Source organism: Cheilinus undulatus, linkage group 5 (assembly GCF_018320785.1).
Source record: "Cheilinus undulatus linkage group 5, ASM1832078v1, whole genome shotgun sequence".
NCBI classification, from domain to species: Eukaryota; Metazoa; Chordata; class Actinopteri; order Labriformes; family Labridae; genus Cheilinus; species Cheilinus undulatus.
Window position 1 is genome coordinate 17,499,407 of NC_054869.1, and position 22,998 is coordinate 17,522,404.

Here is a 22,998-nt window from a genome sequence, read left to right on the forward strand (position 1 = left end):
TTCTTTGCTCATTACCTGCGTGTCATATTGCATAATATTGATGAAGAAGTCCTGTTATTTTATTTTCGACTATATATTTTACTCTTATTTTTATTTTTGTGCATATGGGTATGTGCAGAAATAAGACTCAATTTAAAATATAAAGTTGTTCTAACACCAGAAAAAAAATCAACCAAGAAGTCCTCCCTTCTTATTAAATCTGGACTTTTTGGTTAAAAAGTCTGATTTTTTAACTTTTATTTTGCAGCCATTTTTACTGTGTTACAACATGATACTTTGTAAGATTTTTCCTTGATAAATTTTGCAATTCTGATGTCAGTTTTTTTAAATAGGTCTATAATACACTGTGAACACATTTAATACCTTTTGGAGCTACATTAAGTAAAAATATGTCCACTTCCCAAAATATTCAGAAGTATATTTTTACCTATGCTATTGGATTTAATCTTTTTTAATCATCAAAGGCCCTGATAAAACTATCAAATATTAAAACATTAAAACAGAATGTATCCATTTACATGATAGTTTGATCTCTAGATTTCATTGTAGTTTCTGATGATGAAAAAAAAACATCATTGATTATAGAATACATGATGGCTAGTTGTGGAATTTTCCCTAAAATCAAATTTAATCTTGGTAGTTTTGATCAGAAGTAAAGTTTATTTAAAGATTTAATACAAGAAAGTGAAAACATGGCAAGTCTGTAGTATATTCTATGGTAGTGTTTGGGAAGTTTACATTTTTTGTTTCAAGTGGCCCTATTGTGTAGTAAATTTTACATTGGACACTGCAAAAAACATACTGCATCATAATCAGTGTAGTTGCTAATTTCTGACATATAAAAAAACATATTCACCCCCTTGGATGTTTTACCCTTTTAATGGTTCCATAAATTCATCATGGTCAATATAATTTGATGCTTGCACATCTGGACACTTTAATTTTACTCCATTCTTCTTTGCAAAACTGCTCAAGCTCTGTCAGATTGCACAGGGGTCAGGTGTGAACAGCCCTTTTCAAGTCCAGCAACAAATTCTCTATTGGATTGAGGTCTGGGCTTTGACTTCGCGACTCCTGAACTTTCACCTTATTGTCTTGAAACCATTTCTGTGTAGCTTTCACTGTATGCTTCAGATCATTGCCTTGCTGGAACAAGAATCTTCTCCCAAGCCGTAAGATTGTCCTCCAGGATTTTCCTATATTTTGCTGCATTTACAAGCCTTCCAGAGCTGGCTAGTGAGAAGCATCCCCACATCACGATGCTGCCACCACCGTGCTTCACAGTTGGAATGGTGTGTTTGTGGTAATGTGCATTGTTTGGTAGGGATGCACAATATATTATTTATAGATTCATTTTAGCCGTTACCGATAGCAATACCAATATTTAAATATGCTTGACATAACCAAAAATTTAGTTCTTAGAACATAATTTAAGGTTTGAGGATGAAAAAAGAAACAAACTAATTTTCTTAAAACACACTTTTAAGTTTAAAGAATGAGGATAAATACAGAAAAAGATCTCGACTTACATTGGCCTGTTGGTCCAGCCTAAAACTCCACTAATTTATTAATATATATGGCTAAATTTATAGCTAATATATGTTGATATCCATGGCCAAAATATCGGACGCAAATATCGGCAGAAATTTTGATATCTGCCGATACCGATATTTGCCTTTTTTAGCTAATATCTGATGATACCCATATCAGGCCGATAATATCGTGCATCCCTAGTGTTTGGTGCTGACCAAACATAATGTCTTGTCTGATGGCCAAAAAGCACCATGGTGGTGAGTCATCAGACCAAAGAATTTTCTTCCACTTGACTATGGAGTCTCCCACATGCCTTTAGGTGAACTCTGATCAAGATTTAATGAGTTTTCTTCACAGTGTCTTTCTCTTTGCCAGTCTGACTGGTGAAGAATCCTGGCAACAGTTGCTGTATGCAGAGTTGCTCCCTTCTCAGCTGAAGCTTGTAACTCCTCCAGAGTAGTTATAGATGTCTTGGTAGCCTCTCTCACTGGTCTCCTTCTTGCACGGTCAGTTTGTGAAGACAGTCTGATCTAGGCAGATTTACACGTGTACCATATTCCTTCCAATTCTTGATGATGAATTTAACTGAACTCCAAGGGATGTTCAGTGCCTTGGAATTTTTTTTCTCCCCTGACTTATACTTTTAATAACCTTTTCTCTGAGTTGCTTGGGTGTTCCTTTGTCTTCGTGGTGTAATGGTAGCCTGGAATACTGATGACCCAGTGACTGGACCTTCCATGCACAGGTGTCTTTAGACGACAGTCACTTTAGACACATTCACTGCACTCAGGTGATCCCTATTTCACTAATTTTGAGACTACTAGCACCTGTGGCTGGACCTCTGTTGAAGTAGGTCAGACACTTTAAAGGGGGTGAATATTCATGCAGTCACTTATTTTACATTGCATATTTTTATTAAATTAATAATACTTTGTAGAAATCTGTTTCAATTTGACCATTTTTTTAGTCAAAAATGCTCAATTATATGATTTTTAAAATCAATACAAGGGTAGAACATCCAAGGGGGTAAATACTTCTTATAAGCACTGTATATCCCCTATCCATGGGGCCCTAAGGGGGCTCTTCATTTCTGGGAGTTACTGCAGACCCCTAAGCTTCCCTGAACTGATGTCAGCAAACATTTCACATCACTGTCCAGAGTCATTCTATCATCATTAATAAACAACTGTCAAATTGCATCCTTGTAGGTTTGGCACTTGCTGGTGAAGTAATTAAACTGGCATTTAAAGGGTTAAATCTGGAAAATGTTTCAATATTTGGTTGTTTTGATCGGGGCTGAAGTTGACTAGAAGATTTAACCTTAAAAAGTAATAAATATATTTACACATGGTATTTTTAATAAATGTTTTTGGAATTGGACATTTTTATCCTTAATGGCCTAAACATTAGGAAACTGTAGTGATACTGGAGGGTTATTTAAATAAAAAAGGTGATAAGGCAGACCAGCGTTCCATTAGCTTTGTGTTTATTTATTGTTTTCATACACTGCACATAACAATAACATTGTTAAATACTGTAATGGAAGTGTTTACAATACAAGAAAATCATTTTAAAAAAGGAAAACCAAAGAAAAAGATTCACTCGTGTCTAAATGTTAAAAAATAATAAAAGAATGCTCTTTAAAAAACTAAACAACATGGCAATAAATACACACATCTTTTAAACATCTCTGTACTTAAGGCATACTCTCACTGCAAATAATCAGTTGATTTGAAGGAAGGAGAGGATATTAGTGCTCCACCTCAATCATCTGAGATGTTGCAATTACAAAACAATTTCCCACCAAGCGATAAATGCCATCACTCCTGTATAAGTCAGCATTGTGTATGTGTGTGTGTTTGCATGCAAATGTGTGTGAAAGTGGTTCATGTTTGTGGTGTCTGAACCTGTGTGCTCCCTTGATTATCTCTGAAGTGAAAAAAGAAATGTAAAGGAGGGAGTACAGTGATGGTCAGGTTCTGAGACACTGTTGGAGAGGAGGTAACACAACAGTGTGCTGAATAATCTAGAGCGCCCCCCGCTGTCCCTTTGGCCTTTATTATGTGCGATTATGTGAGCATGTTGTATTCTTCCCTTTTGACACAGTTCATTTCAGATAAGACACTCTCACTGCTATGCAGGAAAGAGTTCACAGATATGTAAGGGCCCAGAAATAAAAAAAGTGCAAATTCAAAACAATACAAGTCAAGCTAGCTTCATAACAGCAGCATGTGATTGCACAATAGAAGAGGGGCAAAAATCAAATGTGCAACAAGCTACCTACTTTTTAGTTTATTATGTCATTACTCAGTCCAGTGCTCCTCATGCAGTTTGTTCCTCAGCCATTCGTCTTCATACAATCAAACCTGAACTGAAACATCTCAATCCAGCAGGGCAAAAAAGCAAAAGTGTAGAAGGTTGTGTTGATAGGTGCAACCAGCTGGCCTGTGCTACATAACAACCCTGTACAGTACAGTACTAAGCAGCCTGTGTTTGGGGGATCAAGACCGCAGTCCAAGCTTCTAAAATACCTCAACACTTACAATCATACTGAACCCACAGTTTTGAAAAAATAAAGCATTTAAAGAAAAACTAAAAAGAAATTAGAAAATGTAACCCAGAATCCAGGTAAGCAGAACAGTTGAGTCAGCAGGTATCATGATATCTCTCTTATTTTTTCAGGGTAATGGATCACTTTACAGCATCACTTGGTCTTTTTTGTTTTCTTTCTACAAATATCAACGATATATCAGGAGAAAGATTCTTAACCACAAATGCTCGTCCTACCATAGGAGGAAACCACAACTTCTATTCTTATTTTAACACATATTGAATATCTTCATATGTCTCCCTTTCACTAGATTTAAAACCAAACTTTCTATTTGTTAATTTGATTATTTTTCATTATCAGTATCATCGTAGCACTTAACTGTCGTTACAATACTCTACCAATGCTTCACCGTCGCCACTCTGGCAGCGATGTTAACTCACAGCAGATGAAGATTGGGGGTTATCTTGTGTGGACAGGGAGAGGGGAGGAAGAGGTCAGAGGGACACAGTTACTGTATTTGACAGGTGGTGGAGGAGGTTGCCTGGCAGCACATGCAGGTAGGGTTGACTGATTTGGGCGGGATCAGATCCAGGTCCTCATCATCTGGGATCTCGTCTAGGCGGTAGCCATCTTTCAGCAGCTGGATGTTCAGATCCTGATTGATTTGCTGGTGAAGAGAAAAGAAAGAGTTTACTGACAAAGGCAGTGTTTCAAAAAGCACGCCAGGACCATCAGGAAGACTTATGATGCTGCTAAAAAAGGAAAAACAACATCCATCTATTTCCTTTTTCTCATCCTGGGCGAGACAGCAGGCTAAAATGAGACTACTTCCTTAAGCAATCCCAGGCCAGGTAGGATATATCATCCCTAAAGCAAGCACTGGGTCTACTCTGGAGTCTCCTTCCAGCTTTTTGGCCAGGAAAACCTCCCAAGGCACGTTCATCTTCCCTTGAAATTCTGTCACTGAAAGAACAAACAGCATCAGTGCCAAGGGACGGCAATGTAGATTTTGCACCAAGAATGCAAACACAGCTTTAGTTATATAGGGACTGGATGGCAGTACCAGCAAAGGAATCCCAAAGGGGACAAGATCTCAAATTCCCCAGAATAAAAGTAACCTGGATCAGCAGACTCCAGCAGTCCTTGTGTTGATCCATTGTTTCACAGCCAGAATACAAACTGCTTTGTTTTTTTCAGAATCCAGGGTTCAGCAATGGCTCTAGCATCTCAGGGATTAGCTTAACAATCTCAGGAACCTGAATGTGCTGGTTAGTCCCAGATGTTTCTTAAAGTGTTCAGTCCATTAAGGCCTACCTAAAGCTCTCCTTGATACCCACCCAGAACTCTCAGAACTCCTCCCTTCTATAAACGTGAAAGCAACAGCCCTCCTAGCCACCCATCTGCTGCTTCTGGAGAACCCTTGGTCAACCCCATAGAAGGTATAAAACACAGATGGAGTCTCGAGGATGTCACCCATTGGTTTCTGAAATTGAGTGATACCCCCTCTCTCAGCACCCCCTAATCACGCATGTTTTTTCTTGATACTTTCTTAGTGGACAGTTGTGAACTTAATGTTAGGTCAGTTGTTTTTCCACAATTCAAACTAAAACACTTCATCCGTATTTGAGCTAATCAGTCCATCATTGGCTCCTAAATCTAATTTAAGGGGTATACATAGTTCTTTAAGGGGTTCTGACCTAGTCCTGACATTCTGCTTTATAATGCTTTGGACTTCCCATTGTTTCCTCCTCCTGAAAAGAAACCAAAGGGAAATTTCTCTGAGTTAATGGTCTCAGGCTAGTCATGCAGTAGATGACTTTAGGCCTGACTCTGAGCCAGATTTGCCCTCCCAAACAATTGTGGGGCTGTGTTGTGATTCAAGGCTGGTCACATACAATTATTTGTCCAAATAATTCTCAAGGGTGTGCCCACATGATTAGATCACTGCTCCCTACCATGTCAGAACCTCCCCATCGCTGAACTGTAAATATCAAACATGTTTGATATGTTCAATTCTAGGGAGGACTGCCTGTGATGGGATATCCACAACAACTAGTGAGATTGAAGAGACCAGGAAACATCACCAACTGGATATTAAATACTTTTACAACTCAAAAATGGTTTGTATTCTCATTAATCTACTCTCAGTACCCTATAACATACAAAGTGAAAACAATATTTTAAAAATGTTTCCAAACTGATTACCTAAGGCTCTTCTCCCCCAATCACTCAGTTTGGCCAGCTCCTGCAAGAGTCCTGGTTGTGCCACACTTCTTCCATTTGAGAGTTATGGAGGCCACTGTGCTCTTGGGAACCCTCAGTGCAGCAGGTTTTTTTGTAGCCTTCCCAGATCAGTGCCTTGCAACAATCCTGTCTCTGAGCTCTGCAGGCAGTTCCTTTGACCTCATGGTTTGGTTTTTGCTCTGATATGCATTGTCAGCTGTGAGGCCCTCTATAGAGAGGCATAGAGAGGTGTGTGCCTTTCCAAATCATGTCCAACCAGTTTTACTTACCACAGGTAGACTTCAATCAAGGTGTAGAAACATCGCAACAAAGATTGAGAGAAATAGGAAGAACCTGAGCTGAATTTTAAGTGTTTTTTCAAAGGGTCTGAATACTTATGTCAATGTGATATTTCTGTTTTTCAAAAATAAATTTTCAAACAAAATTTCAAAAATTCCACTTTCATTTTGTCATGATAGGGTACTGAGTGTAGATTAACAAGATAAAGATAAAATGAATTTGAACAACTGTAGCGTCGGGGTGCAACAAAACTGGAAAAAGTGAATGGGGTCTGAATTCTTTCTAAATCCACTGTAGGTGTAGTTGCATCCATGGTTAGATCATGTACTCGTAGCAAGTGTACATGCCTACAGAATTATCGTGGATTACTTGGATGGATATAAATGAAACAGTGCCTGTGAGTTAGTTTTGCCAGTAATCTTGAGCACAATCTGACATGCATCTTAATCAAATCACATGACTCGCATCCTCCTAAATTAGCGGGCTGTTTAAGCGGCGAGATTTCCTTTCTCTTCCTCTGCTGCAACACTGTGCCTGGATCAACACTGTGCTCTCGCCTTCAACCCACCCCCACCCCAGATTCCACCTGCTGGCTCCGACTGGGGGTTAAAGCTGTTATATTATCACTCCTAAAAGTCTGTATGTAAAATCTGTGAGGAGTGATTAATCGGAGCCTGGCGCCAAACATAATATGTTGCATAATAAATGGTTAAACAAAAAAACTTAAACGTGAGATTATTGTCTGAAATGTGTTTACTTCACTACTAGCTTATAAAGAGACGTGAATCTTGGCCTCCTGACTGTCAGAGTACCTGAAGAGAAGAAGGTGAAAGAGTGAAAGAGAACAGAATAAATGTGAGGCACAGAGGCAGCTCTCACCTCAGCAGAAGAGTATCCTGATGAAGAGTATCTGGACATGTCGAAATCATCATCACTGGAATAATAAAACATCATTTAGCTTATTCTGTTCGTAGTTCTGATGTTAATGTATCTAAAATGTGTTTGTTTGAGTTTACCTGTCTGTGTCTAGAGCCACCAATGGCTTCTCATCAGGGCTCTGGTCTAAAGAAGAATAGCCTTTATTGGGCACTACCAACCTGTGGGGAGGAAAAGGAGAAAGAGAGCGCAGAGAGGAGAAACCATCAGAAAAAGAGAGTACCATTATATGATAGAAGAGGGGAGGAAGAAGTGGATAAAAGAACACAGATTAACAAACAGAGGGGTGAGTTAGAACCGGACTGGCAGAGATGTTGAAAGCAAAGGACAGGAAGGGCCTGAAGGCAACATCACATCATGTCAGCAGCAGCAACAGCAGCATGAAAGAGGTCGCTCTCCTGACTCTAACAACCTTAAATCAATAAAAACTATTCTCACGATGGGTCCAATGATAGAAATAACACATTAGAAGAAATTCTTCTACCCTGTTTTGCAGTTTTGTTTGCTGTTGCTCAAATAACACCACAATATTCTTGGATATAATTGTACGCCAGACCTTGAAGGTAGAGGGCACAAAAATAAAAATAAACTTAACGTGTTTAACAACATTCACTAAAATTGTTTGAGACAATTAATAAACATCTTTTCAGTTTCATTAATCCCTCCATAATGAAACCTGTGTTCTTTTAATGTAGTCATTTAATAAATAAAAAATTACAAACATAATCCTAGCCAATCAGAAATGAGCAGCTGCTCTAAGTGATATAGATACAGTTCCTATGAAAAGTATTTATCCCTTGGTTGTTTCTCTTTCAATGTTTTTATAAATCCATCACGGTCAATATAATTAGGTGAAAACATATTTCTACTAACCAGTGTCAATTAAATAAAACTATCTACAGTGAAATAAGTGACTGCATAAATATTCACTTCCTTTAAGTCAGTATTTAGTAGCTGCATCTTTGACTATAATCACAGCACTGAGTCTGTGTGGATAGGTCTCAGTCAGGCTTGCACATCTTAACACTGCAGTTTTACTCCATTCTTTGCAAAACTGCTCAAGCTCTGTCAGATTGCACAGGGATCAGGCATGAACAGCCCTTTCACAGTCCAGCCACAAGTTCTCTATTGGATTGAGGTCTGGGCTTTGACTTGACCACTCCAGAACATTCATCTCGCTGTCTTTAAACCATTTCTGTGTAGCTTTCCCTGTATGCTTCGGGTCAAATCTTCTCCCAAGCTGTAGTTCTCTTGCAGACTGAATAAGATTGTCCTCCAGGATTTTCTTATATTTTGCTGCATTCATTTTACCCTCTATCTTTACAAGCCTTCCAGAGAACCATCCCCACATCACAATGCTGCCACCATATTTCATAGTGGGGATGGTGTGTTTGTGGTGATGTGCAATGGCGGTTATTGTGGTCCGGACCTAACTTTATGTAACTGGTTAAAGATATGACATTAGAAACTGTTTTCTTAGAAAACAATATCATCACTTAACCATGCGTCACTTCTTACCGTGTTCTGGCCATGACGTTGTTCTTCTTGGGCTGCTGGTTGACTGGGCTTCCTACAGTATTACTGTTCTTCAACGAACCCTTCCTGGCCAGCTCTCTCTGTTTCTCTGTAGTAAAAATACAAAAAAAACATCTCTTTTAGGTCTTACTGTAGGGAGGCACAATATTATCAGCAAATGTCAGCATCAGAAGATAAGTAAACAGGCAGATATGAACATTTCTGCTATTATTTACAGCTGTTATATCAGTCATACATATCAGCAGAATGTTCATATATATTTGTACAGTATAGAGCAGAATCAATGGGCCTACCACAGCTAAAGTTATTATTATTATTACTATCCTCATACTGTGTTCTAAGGACTAAAGTTTTAAGTCTTAACCACAGCTAGTGTGTTATTTTACACTTGAGAAGAATTTTTGTGTGTGTGTTATTTAGCACTTAGTCGTGACTGCCTCAGGGAGCCGCCGCGCAAACCTGCTGTTTAATTAGGAGAATACATTTGGACAGCTCAGTTCTAGTTACCCTTTCTTACAGAGCACCTTAATTCTTGTTATACCCTGTCATGAGCAGATGAAAAAATATTAAATGTACCAAATTTCTGGTGCATATCATTTTGTCACACCATAAACTCTTTGAGTCTTATCAGTTTTACACTAGGGATGGGAATCCCAGTTAAGGACTGGTTCCAGTTGGTTCAATCCACCAACACCATTTAGATTTATTCTTAATGATTCCCTAATCAATGACTTACTTCCACGTGCCTCGAAAAACACAGTCTCACAAGAGGCAGTCAGCGGGAACAACAGTGAAATCGGGAAAGTAAACATAGCAGACAATCAAAAAGAAAAGGCTAAAGTGGTTGAAGGTGTGGCTTCATTTCTCAAAAAATGACATGAACAGTGCAACGTCCAACATCTGTCGAACAGAGATTTGATGCAAGGCATGCATCTTTTGTATAAGATTTCAATTTTATTTTTATAAGTCCAGAGACCTAGGTTCCAGAGACTAGTTTTATATTTATTTTAAGGTTTCATCTTTTAAAGAAAATGAGCAGTGTATTGAATTCTAATTCAAGTTCAGATATTGAAGATCCAGCGAGCAGTTTGTTTTGACTGAGACATTTCCAACAAAAAAGATATTTTTTGTATATTTTAGCATGTTCTCCTCTCAAACAGCTGATGTTTAACATTCTAGTAATCAAAACTGTTTATTATAGCCACTAATTGAAGTGTACTTGTCATTGACTCTCACTGAAGCTGCATATCTTGTTCAGTGTTCAGAGAGAAAGAGATTTGATAGAATTTGAGTTGTTAACAGTGAAAACCTATATAGTCTACTTTTCCAGCAAGAAAAAGAAAGGAATCAATAAAGGAATCAGTAAAGAACTGAATCACTAAAAATAATCAATAATGGCATCAATATCAGTAAAATCTTATTAATTCCCATCCCTATTTCACACATTCTATAAATAAAAGGTTCTGAGATTTGATGTGAACAAACTATTTTTTTTTCTTTTTTTTTAACTACACCTTATCAGGAGGTGTGATATTCAGTAAATAAACTGGGTTTTCTGCAGTCTTCACATTAGGAGAACTAAAATGGCTCCACATTGTGTGCATAACGTCTGCACAAAGAACAAGATGTCCTGTTCTTGCAGGAATTTTACTCAGTGGTCAGCTTAGCAAGATGGCATGACGACATCTGTTGTTACTAAGGTGGCCAATTAGTTTATGGAACAGTATATAATATACAAAAGCATCAAGAGTTGTCATTATAATATAATTTTACACTTTTATATGACACATGTAAATCAAAAGACATCAATACCTGCTTCAATACCACAGCAACTAAAAACATACGTTTAGGCAACCTCCTTTACAATGATCAGAAGTTGCAAGCAGTACAGACATGATGACAATGTATTTGTGTTATTTAGACCAGTGGTTCTCAACTGGTGGGTCAGGGGTCAAAAGCATAGCTGTTTTCAGTGGGTCACGGGTCTTTTAAGTGCTTTATTTCATGGTTTAAGCTTTTGACAGCAGAGGATATAATTACATTTTTATATTTTTACCCTGAATTTTTATTGTGAATTTACCCAAATTCATAGTATGTTTTACTCCTTGAATTTAAGGAAACTTAAGGTAATTTCCCCCAAGATTTTTAGGACTTTTCCTACTTTTTTTGAGGGAGTTCTCTTTGGGCATTTTCCCTGAACTTTTCAGCTACTCTTCTCTAGCACTTTTCCTTCTTATCTTAAGAAAATATCACAAGGACTAAGAGACTTTCAGGACTTTTCCCAGAAAGTTTCAGCAATCTTGTCTCATAGTATTTCAGGAATTTTGATGGGAGATTTCTGTACTTTCAAGGATTCTTTATCCTTTATAGGTCTTATTTTCCTCAGTGTCTTTGTCCTGTTACATTTCTATAAAGGTTCAAACAGCACCATCTTTTTTTAAACAAATCCAAATGATAGACAAATTCATCAGAAATTTGGGTCACCATCTGTAATATGGAACGTGTGGTGGGTCTCAAGGCTAGGTCAGTTGAGAACCACTGATTTAGACAGTGTCCAGGAGTTTGCTTGTCAATTTTCATGCATTAATTCCCGTTCTATGTCCAGTCTTAGGAAATTAATATAGTTTATTTTAATGTTTTTGTGTTTTTTGATCCTATCCGCAATTAAAACTAAAATATCTTATCATTAAAAAATGTTATTTAAAAAAATATTGACGCATTTGAGAATTTTGACAACCTGAAGAGGAAAAGACAACAAAACCATTAACAGCGGACTCTTGTGTGACTCTGCACCTCTTTAATCTCACTAAATGACATTAGAACCCTTTGTTTAGTCTAAGTCAGTGACTTACTCAAAAAATAACACTAGTAAAACAGAAAATATTGGTTATAATGTATAGTGAGTTACATTTTTAGCCAGAAAAGGGTTGTAAAGCTCATAAAATATAGATATTACCTCAAGGTCAGGGAGGCAACGTGACTAGTTCAGTGAGAATACATTACAGATGAAACATGCCCAGATTATGTTATAGGCACAAAGTTGCTGACAGAGTATTAATGTCAAGATGATACTCTATAAACTTGTTTTAAGTTTCCTATTTCTTGAAAGCTTTGGCAATGAAAGTATTACAGTGGGAGGAAAATGAAAAAGACTCACTGCTGCTCACCACTGGACTCTGTCCAAGGTGCTGAAATCAGCCTTTAAGGACTGTAGCTGTTCATAAATACAGGAGACTTGAATTCACAAACATAAACACACCAGAGTATTTATGAGCCTTACAGTAACATTCAAGAAGAATCTCTCAGTCGGCTACTGATGAGTTGATTTAAAGGTAAAATGCGTACAATTTTAGCACTAAAATGTCTACATTTTTTTAAACTAAATAAATCTATGCCTCTCTCTAGCTCTATAACTCAAAGTTCTTCAGAGAAATGGTTCATTTTTCTATAGTAGTCAATTTCTTCTCATGTGGGCTACTATGACAGAGCAGCTGTGATGAGCCAAACACTGCTACACAAGGAAGTATGAACTGCTACTACAAGCTACTGTTCTGGTGCTGTATCTCATTCATGTTTTGTGTTGTTTACTTATGACGGACCACAATTATTCTAAGCTATTGGCTGCACATTCTGCAGCCCAAGCTCTCCCAATAACAAACTCCAAGCCCCTGTCCCCAAACCCCTTAATGCAGTTGCCTCAGTAGATATTTCCTAGTTAGACCTGCTGCTCAGCTCCACCAGCCTGAAAAAAGTCCCTCCAAGAGAACTGTCTTGTCTCCTTAAATGTTAAGATTTACCAGTTCTTACTAGAACATCAGCGAATACTGTGGCATAAACAGACACACTATATGGACAAAAGTATTTGGCTACACCTGTTGGTTATTGAATTCAGGTGTTTCAATCAGACCTGTTGCTACAGGTTATAAAATCAAGCCCCCCTCCATGCAGTTTCTGTTTGTGAACATGTGTGAAACAAACCAAGCATTTAGGAACAACAGCAACTCAGCCACAAGCAGAAGGCTATATAAAGTTTACAGTGGGGTCAGACTGTTTAGGTATATGGTGCGCAAAAAACTGCCAATGCTCTGCTCTGCATAACTGAAGATTTCTGAACTTCCACTTGCATTAATGTAAGCAGAAAAAAACTGTGCAGCAGGAGCTTCATGGAATGGGTTTCCATGGGCAAGCAGCTGCATGCAAGCCTCACATAACCAGGTCCAATACCAAGCGTGGGATGGAGTGGTGTAAAGCACACAGCCACAGGACTGTGGAGCAGTGGAAACATGTTCTGTGGAGCGACGAAACACATTTCTCTGTTTGGCAGTCAGTCTGCGTTTGGCGGATGATGGGAAAATTGTACCTGCCTGACTGCACTGTTCCAACTGTGAAGTGTGGTGCAGGATGGATAATGGTATAAGACTGTTTTTACCAGGGTTTGGACTAGGCCTCTTATCTCCAGTGAAAGCAGTCTTAATGCTTTAGCACACCAAAACATTTTGGACAGTGCTATACTTACGACTTTGTGGCAACAGTTTGGGGAAGGCCCTTTTGTATTCCAACATGACTGTGCTCAAGTACACAAAGCAAGATATATAAAGACATGGTTTGACGAGTTTGGTGTGAAAGAACTTGAACGCATGAAGCTCTGACCTCAATCTTGCAAGCACCTTTGGGATGGACCTCAGTGTCTGACCAAGCACACCTAACTGAGATTTTTCATCAGGCAGAGGACGTGACTGTTGGATAAACTCTGATTGGCTAAAGTGTTTGTTTGAACTCAGTAACATCCCTGATTTTCACAATCTGTACATCTCTAATTCTTGTTTAAATTAAGGTCTTGGTTCACCAAAAAACACACCCCATAAGGCATTTTACTAAACAGTACACCACTGTTCTCATCTCAAGGATGAATTTCAGAAATTAGAGGGAAAAGCTGTAAAAGTGAACTTCCTTGATTGTGCTGCAAACTTCACGGGATCCCTCATACCCACAAAGCAAACACTCTTTGTTAGACTTTCCTTCCATTTCAATATGCAAAATCCTTGCAAGTCTCAACCTTTGTTATGCCAGAAATACCTTTTTAATGGGTTTTAATTGAAATAACAACTTAAAAAATTTTAATCAAACTAAGGCCTAAATAATTATAGCAAACACTGAAAATGGTTAATCCATATAACGACGATTTTTTAGCATAATCTAAACAGATGTCTGAGGCAATTTTTAAAGATGGAAAGGAAGCACAAGAAGATGATTAAATCACAGCACAGCATCACAGTCTTGCTCAGCCATGTTAGGTGAACACTCTCTGAAAACTGATCCTCACTCTTCAGATGCCATCATCCTTTGGAATAATACGCCTGAGCAGAGCTAACAGTCTCCACAGAGTGCCTCTGAAACCCCTGTCCAGACTGGAGAATCAGTCAGTTACTTCTTACAAAACTTTCCATTAACAGCAGATTACATGAAATCCCCAAGGCTTATGGCTAGCATACCAAATACCAATAATATCAAAACACTACAACATCTTCTTACCTACCTATTTTCATCTGCAAGGGTGAGGGCTTGTAGTTGATGGTGACGGGTTCTCCCTCTCTGGTGTCTGAGTCTGCCTCTGAGGCTGTGGACGAGGCCGGATCCTGAAAATGAACAGGAAAGAGGCAAGGACAGGAAGATGAGCTGAAATGTGTGTTACTGAGGCATCCATGAATTATTAATGGCTGATTGCAATGCACAACAGGCTGGTCTATGCCCAGAGCATGTGAATAAAACAATTTGTAAATACATAAAACATGTGAGAAAGAGGGGCAGCAGTGCATAAAGGATGACAAAAAGAGCTTGTTAGAAAATACTCAGACCTTCATTTAGGATAACTCTTTCTTTATCGCCTCTATATTATAGGGTAGGCATTGATGTAAATCAGAATATTTTACCTCTAAAAGCAAAATATTGTTCTGAGAGTGATCCCATATGTTTACAGGTTACTCTGGAGCCTCTTGGATGACCCTTTAGAGTGCCTGGACCCTGGTTTGGAAACAGTCAATACATTCCATTCACAGGTGAGAGGAACAGAGGTAAAACCCCGCACCAATGAAGGTAACATGGGGCTCAGTGATGACATGAGACGTGTGGACGCCTGGAGACAGCAGGTCAGTCCGCTGTGGGTCTAGTCTGGTTCTGTAGCGGCAGCAGAGGCCGCCCTGCAGGCTGCAGTAACCCAGGGCCCCGCTGCAGGCCACGGAGCGCACCGCCACACCATGCACACTGATTTATTCACTCGTTTCACCAACAGATAGGAGCTGTTTCAGCTCACACTGTCACATTCCACCCATTAAACACCGCTAGCTGATCACGGCACAGCGACACACATGGCGTCGAATCCAGAGCTCCGTGCTGCATGGATAATGGGGATGTAGCAGCAGTAATGCTGGGATGGGATGGGATGCTTGCTATCGCCAGACATGAGGGATGCTGCTCACTACGCAGCAAACCGGACGCTGCATTCACTAAACAACAACACGCCAGACTATGAGCTAATCTAACGATTTCATACTTTATATTTGAACATATAGCTGTAGGCAAAACAAGTTCTTTGAAATGCTCTATGGCTACATCCGCCGATATTACGCATGGCAAGCAGGTGATGGATCAGTCGACATCCCTAAGAATAGTGTTATGAACGGCAGGCCTCGCGCAGTGAGCCCCCTGGAATAATAACAGTGAAATTATAAAGTTGTAAATGAGACTGAAAACACTGATTTATGTTCTGAATGTGACTTACCAGCGGCTGCATCTCCGCCTGCATCTCCGCCTCCTGTACGGCGCTCGGCACCTGAAATCTGTCTATTTCTTCCATCATTTTGGCCACGCGCCTCTGTCCCTTCTTCTCCCTCTCACTGAATGTTGTTCAACGGGACTTTCGACGATTTATCGCCGAGACAGAGTTGTTGTTTAGATTTGTAAGGATCCCTGTAGCCTTCCGGTGGCGAGCTTCATCCCAGCAGGCAGTATGTCGACGGTGGTGAGACCAGTTTGGTGACGGTGACTCAACCACCCACTTCCGGGTAGGGCACCCCAAGCTAGGGTCCGGGGACCATGAAGCGGCCTTTAAAAGAGACTGCTATGGTGTTTAACATAATTAATATGATGAACATATGTTTTACCACAATGTCGACATGGTATCAACACTACAGAATTAAAAAAATCAATCTGAGGTATTTTGTTATTTTTCTGTTTCTTTATTCTTCATGTATTGTGACTCTAATAAGCATATTCAAGAGGGGTCTGGCTGAAGACCTAGCTCTCAGACCAATACTGGGAGACAGACACTGCATCTATCAGAACGGATATACATGCTAAAACTTTCAAAATAAAATCTGATCAAACTTTCAGTGTGTTAGAATACCAAAAATTGTCCCTGGAAATTGGAGACGTCTGGTCACTCTAGATTAAACAACTTTACAGAAATAAAAGCTCTTTCTCCATGATAACATTCTGCTGTAGCTGCATAAACTGTGCAAATAATGGAGCTAGAGCTAAAGCTCATACAAATAAGGCCGTGAAGCTAATGGTAGCAATCGGTGAAGCTTATGTAGCTATTGTAGCTTTAGCTACATTTGCTAAAGCTCATGTTAACATAGCTTCATTGGTAGTAGCATTAACTATGTAGCTAGCATTGCTATCTTAGCTTTAGCTAAACTTAATGGAGACAAAGCTAGCCATATCTAAAGCAGATCTATACATAATTTACCCCAGGATAGACCGCTGGTCTTTATCTCTGTTTTATTTATGAAATAATAAAGAATAAATAAAGAATTAAAGAAAGAAAGAAAGAATGTTTCTGAGTCTGTAATGTTTATTGGTGTTTGTGGCTATTATATGAACGTAACTGCAAGACTTTTTATGTATACAGTTGAAATAAAAAAAAAACAACAACTAAAACTGGAAATATGTTTTACCAGCAAATTATGGCACCTCAATTCTAACAGAGGCAGTGTGTCACATCAACAGTCTGCAAGAGGAATAAACAAATGGCTTATTTGTGTCCCTTCCTGTTGCATGTAGGGGGCGCCATGATATGATTTTTGCATGTAGACATGTTCAGTGTCATACTCTTGTCTTGCAAGACAATTAAAAGAACACAGAATATTCGATTCAAAAGTTATTACAGGTTAAAGTCATTTAGCACCATAGAAAAAGGCCTTATGTTGAATCTAAGGGAAGTTGGACTTCCTGTTGGGATTTCAGTATGGGTCCACTATGCTTTTTTGTAGGTCCCATGATGATCCATATGCACACCAAAAATCATCAGCCTAGGTTGAGTGGTGTGTGGGGGCTGATTGTTTGAGGAGGAAATAATCATAATTCAAACACTGGGCCCAGAGTGTGGCCCTGCCTTGTGGTGAAATCTCACGTTTTTTGATAACTTTAGATCTCCAACTTGTCCAGAATCCACAAAAACCTCCTGGAATACATCAGATGAAATCCCTCAGACTAGTCAAAATGTGTAACCTGTAAATTTTACCTTTTACCTTTCACCTTTCTCATCTCATTTCCTGTTCATATTTTGGAAGACAAAATATATACATTATATGTGTATCAATTTTCATTCATGTAGCCTTGAGGGGCCCTAAATAAAAGACATTTGGGGCCCATGGGGGGGGGGGCATTTTGCAACAGACATGCATAAAACACTAGAATATGTAAAATTTCACCAATAATGAAGCATCTTTGAAATCTGGTGAGCTTCTGTGCATCTTACGGCTTCCAAGTAGGACGTTTTTGCCAGAATAATAAAGAGGAGAAGAATTTCTTCAGGTTCAACAGGGTCCTCGCTCTGACTGGGTTTGAACCCCCAGACTTAGTTTTTAGAAGCATGACTCCTAACCACTATGCCACTGTGCAGCCTGCTAGTACTTGCTTTTTTGGAATTTTCAGGTATGTTAGGAGGATACTTAAGTATAGCGTTGCAGATTACATCCCACAGAAAAAAACTGAAGTTAAATTAGTAGACTACTGATTAAAAATTACTCAAAAGTGTACATACATACAAAAAAAGCAGCTTAATACCAGTAAACATGAGTAGATATAATGTGTTACTTTCCAGCACTGACAATCACCACATTACAGACTGACATATAGAATATTTTTACTATAAAGGGCTTTCTCTACCGACTCCCTTTGCAATAAATTTAACATTTAAAGGATTGACACTAGCTTAAACCTGACTTACAGTTTGTATTTATCTGATATTCGCACTGTCACAGATTTAAACTTTTACATAAAACTCTATCAATCTGTGCAGTGATGCTGCTGTTAGCACTATCGTCTAATGGGGGTTTCTGGTTGGATACACTTGTCAAACAGGATCTTTCTGTGAAGATTTTGCATGGTCTCTGTGCGTATGCATGGGTACCGAGGCTTTCTCTCACGGCCCAAAGAAATAATTGTTAAATTAACTGTTTACTAAATGAAATGTTTTATCAAAAATTTATGTTAAAACCTTTGTGAATTTTTCTAGGAATAGTTTCAAAAATCTAGTTTTAATTTTCGGTATTTTCCCAGAAACTTTCAGAATTTTCTTAGGGTATTTTTGAATATGTCTTTGAAAATTTTGAGGAAACTTATTATGACTAGTTAGGGACTACCCCTAGACATTTTGGGAAATCTTTGAGATAGTTTTAGTATTTTTTCCTTGGAATCAGCCTTAAAATTATGGGGAGATATTCAGAAATGTTCTGCATTTCCTCCCAGTAATTTTGAGGACTTTCCAAGGAAATCATCTAGAAACTAATTTCTGAAGTTTTTCTTGTTTTTTTATTTTCATTTTTATTTTCTAAATCTCACACTTGAAGGATTTTTTCTCAAGAAATTTCCTGGATTTCCCTAGAAATGTTTGGGAATTGTCACCTCGGATATCTGTCGGGGCATTTTAAACTTAAAATGAAAATATTATACAAAATTATGTTTTAAAATTTTGTGGAATATTCCTGTAAAGACAAGGTTTTAGAAGAGTTGTCGCAACAGCACTAGAAAACGTTGTGTCTGGGTGTTGCCTATTGTACAGTGATCCCTGCTGGGGTTCTGTTGGTCATATTTCTGGTGGATTGTTGTTGTTTTTGATGTCAGGCACCTTGAGTGGTGTTATCCACTGTGTTAGAGTTCTCTCCTGTGACTTTAGTGATCCTAAAGGATGCATATTTCTGTTTTAAATTCTTGCTCTTTGTATTAATTTTGTTTGCTGTTGATTTTTCTTATCATGTTGTTTTGTAAAGCACTTTGTGGCTTGTTCTGTTAACGGGTCTATATCAAATAAACTTTATTTATTTACTATAGTACATCAGCATGCATTGCCTTGCTATAAAGTTGACTCTCTGCTTTGTTCTTGCCAGAGGAGAGCCACCGCAGGTTTTTAAGAGTTACTGCAGCTCTGTGGTATTGTTAAATATTAACACTTTAACAAGTGTAGTTTATATTCAGTGTGGACTGATATAGACACTTCAAAGTGTTAAATTCAACTCTAAATGAGCTCAAGTAAAACTGTCAGATTTTATATTTAACTCTATCATAGAGGTGTAATTTTACCTGAACAACCTGGTTAGAGATCTATCCTCTTGTTTCTCTAAGGAAAGATCATATTTAATCATTCACCCCCTCAGTAGCTTCTCAATACATAAAGTAAACTTTCAATCATGCACTTTTTACTTTTACTTGTACATGTTAAGTACATGTTAACCGTAGACATTTTCCACCCCTACACAACACTGATAATAACAAGTCACACCAAGAGCTAACTGTAAAATTCTTTCACATGACTGGTTGTGTCTGAAATTGCCCCCTATTCACTAAATAGTCCATTATATGCAGCTCACTGTATAGTGAGGGAGTAGGGAATGAGTGTGGTCTCAGACACAGCTATTGTCCTTACCCTCCATCACCAGCAGAGGGCAGCAGAAGAACACTGCACAACAGTGGAGGCGGAAGCTGACAGCATGCAGCCTCTCCTGCAGCCAAAACCAGGCAGTTTAGTTTAAACATTCTCCACCAGCAGGTGGCACTGTAAACCTACAGGAGAGAAGAGTCACTGAATATATGGTGGATGAATCTCTATGAGGTGTGTGACAGGTCAGCTAGGTCATGTGTTTTATTCTTCTGAATGCAAACACTTGACTTCCACTTACCTTTGTATGCATTACACATGATTGCAGCAGCAGCTACGGGTCCTCTAATTACAGCTGTGGATGTGCATTACTCTGTTTTGGTAGAAGAGAGATGGTCATTTAAATGTTAAAATTAACTCAGTTACTTTCTCTCTGTCTTTCTTGTTCCATAAATTAACACACAGGCTGTTGTCATTGTGTCAAGCGTTTTGATGCTTTTCCTGCCAGAGCCATTATTCCAGCTTGTTTCATGCGATAGCTGGACCACTACTGACAGAAAAATAAGCATTTACACCAACCAGATTATAGTGAATTACAGTGATTTCAGTATCAAAGTGGCAGCACCATCAGCGTCGATGTAATGGCAGTTAGTGCATGTGCTGTGAGGAATGTTGGAGACTTTACAGAGGACTGTGTTTACAACTTTGTAATAAAAGGACTAGAGATGTAAAATCACATGGATCACATCTCTGCACATGTATGCATCACAGCCTCCATCATGCTGCATAAATGAAAACTTAAACATTGCTATTCACATCAGAAAAAACAGGTCCAATCGCAAACTCAAAACAGTTTTACACTCACAGGTAAACACAAAAATACACAATGATGTATTGCATAACTAACAATTTTTATAAATCCCAGTTTTCTCATAGATTAACATCTGATCCTTTGGAAACTACATTACATATCTCTCACTCATTCTAGGCTGATGTAGGTTATGCAACCTCTATGACAGTGCAGATGGAGCTGCAGATTACCGGCCTTTCCTATGTTTATTAGTAATCTCTGTGTCTGTAGTATTTGTCATTATTATCACCATTACATAACACCATGCTGAGTTTGTTGACCCTTCTTCACCCTTCTACAGTACCATTACTTTTTCCACCATTTACTGCACTCAGAGATGGAGGGATGAAGTGATTGATGCAGGGTTCAGTCGTTATGTCTAATCTCAATTTGATGAACTCTTCATGAAAAATCAAACTGGAGATGGAGTGATTTATGGATGATGGATGATGAGATGGAGGCATATTCAATATTTTCTGCCACTGATGTAAAAGTATTGATTAAATAAACTCTGTACTTTGACCTCTGAAGTGCACTGGCCAGTTTATGTTTTCCTGGCACTAGTCTTTTACAATGAAAACAGAGAAACTAAAAAAAAGGAGACAGCCAAAGGGAGAGAGGAAGAGAAGCTGGGTGCTAGATAAAGAGAGAGGAAACAGAGAGGATAAACAACAGACAGCTGTAGAGCCACCTTTTAAGACCATCAGACGTCCATCAGCAAACAACCAAAGGCTCCAACCATCTGTGTCATATGTGCTAAAACTATTGTTTAACACACGTGCAGAAACATTTCCACACTGTTTAGCACACAAACCCATGTAGCTGGTCTATCCCCACTGTTAACAAATAAAAAGTCACTTTTCTTTATCTATTATTATCTGTGATACATGGAGCACTCATGCTGTTAGACGTTCACCTCTACAGGTCTTAAAACAAATGAGGGAGCAAAAATTTACTGTTTGCCTTTATCATTTAGAGGAAAAAAGTCATTAAAAAAGTAAAAGAACCCCTGTTCAGAAAAAAAAAATACATTCCCATTAAAAACAGTTTTAATTAAATATAGATTCCTCCTGAGACCTGAGCTTTAATTTGGAATGGATTTTTAGTTTCTCCCACTTATTTGGGATTATTAAAATACTGCATTGGATTGGTTTCAGAGCAAATGTATTGTCTGAGTGTTGGCCAGTTGTAAGGGGTCTTCGGTCAGTCAGAAATCTTGCCAGTCATTGAGAGAGTTATGGGGGAGTCATTTCGACGATGGACCACAAGGACTTGTTAGACTAGCATCAGTAACATCTCTGCTCAAAGTTCTGAATTTATCAGAAATTTTCCTTTCCAAATTCCTTGAAAATTCCCTAAAATTTCAAAGAAATAACATAAAATCTATGTGGATATTCTTAAATATTTTATACAAGTATCCATTAAAACTACTCTCAAACGTATTAAAATATTCCCCGGAGAAGCCCGACCCAGATTTAAATTCCCCAAAACTGTGATTTAATTTCAAAAAATTAATTCAAATGATGAAAAAATTCCCCAAACACTTTGAAATGAAAAATTTCCAAAGACACCCTCTTCCCTAATCAAATTTCAAAAGATTTATAAATAATTTCCCCAAATCTCTGTGAAAATACTTAAAAATTAAAAAAGCAAATTCAAATTAAATTCCCTCAAATTAAAAATAAGTCCCCCAAATCTCTGTGAAAATGCCTGTAAGATTTCCAAACAAATTTCCCCAGACATCCACACAAATTGCCTGAATTCCAATGAAAATGCCAAAAGTCTTCAAAGCAATTGTCTACCAGAACTTCTGTTGAAACTCTCTAAAATATAAAAACATATCCTCAAATTTCCATGAAAATTTCCAAGCAAACTCTCCAGAATATATAAACAATTTCCCTAAAATTTCCATGAAAATTCTTGAAGATGTCATAGCAAATCCTCAATCAACATTTCAATCAAAATTTCCTAATCTTCAATGGACATACTGGACATTTATCTTACAAATTTGAATAGCAGAAATGATTACTATGTTAGGAAAGCCAAAATATAATGTCCTCTATGTACACGCAGGTTCTTAGAAGGTTAATACTATGCAGCTTTTTTGCCTTACAGCAAGAAGACCAGGTCCAAATCCCTTTTGGACAGGGCGTGCACATGTTGTGCTCTCTCCAGGAATCCCATATTTGTCCC

The 22,998-nt window shown here is 38.3% G+C and overlaps 1 protein-coding gene across 1 annotated transcript; it reads right to left on the reverse strand.

Moving 5' to 3' along the window:
- Positions 1–3,035: 3,035 nt before the first annotated feature.
- fam219ab (family with sequence similarity 219 member Ab) lies at positions 3,036–16,112 on the reverse strand. The gene is made up of 6 exons (XM_041786757.1): positions 15,858–16,112; positions 14,616–14,715; positions 9,062–9,167; positions 7,624–7,704; positions 7,487–7,541; positions 3,036–4,751 (listed from the first exon to the last, which is right to left on the reverse strand). Exons 1-6 carry the CDS (start codon positions 15,933–15,935, stop codon positions 4,593–4,595), a joined length of 579 nt encoding a protein of 192 aa, XP_041642691.1. The 5' UTR covers positions 15,936–16,112; the 3' UTR covers positions 3,036–4,592.
- Between the last annotated feature and the right edge of the window lie 6,886 nt (positions 16,113–22,998).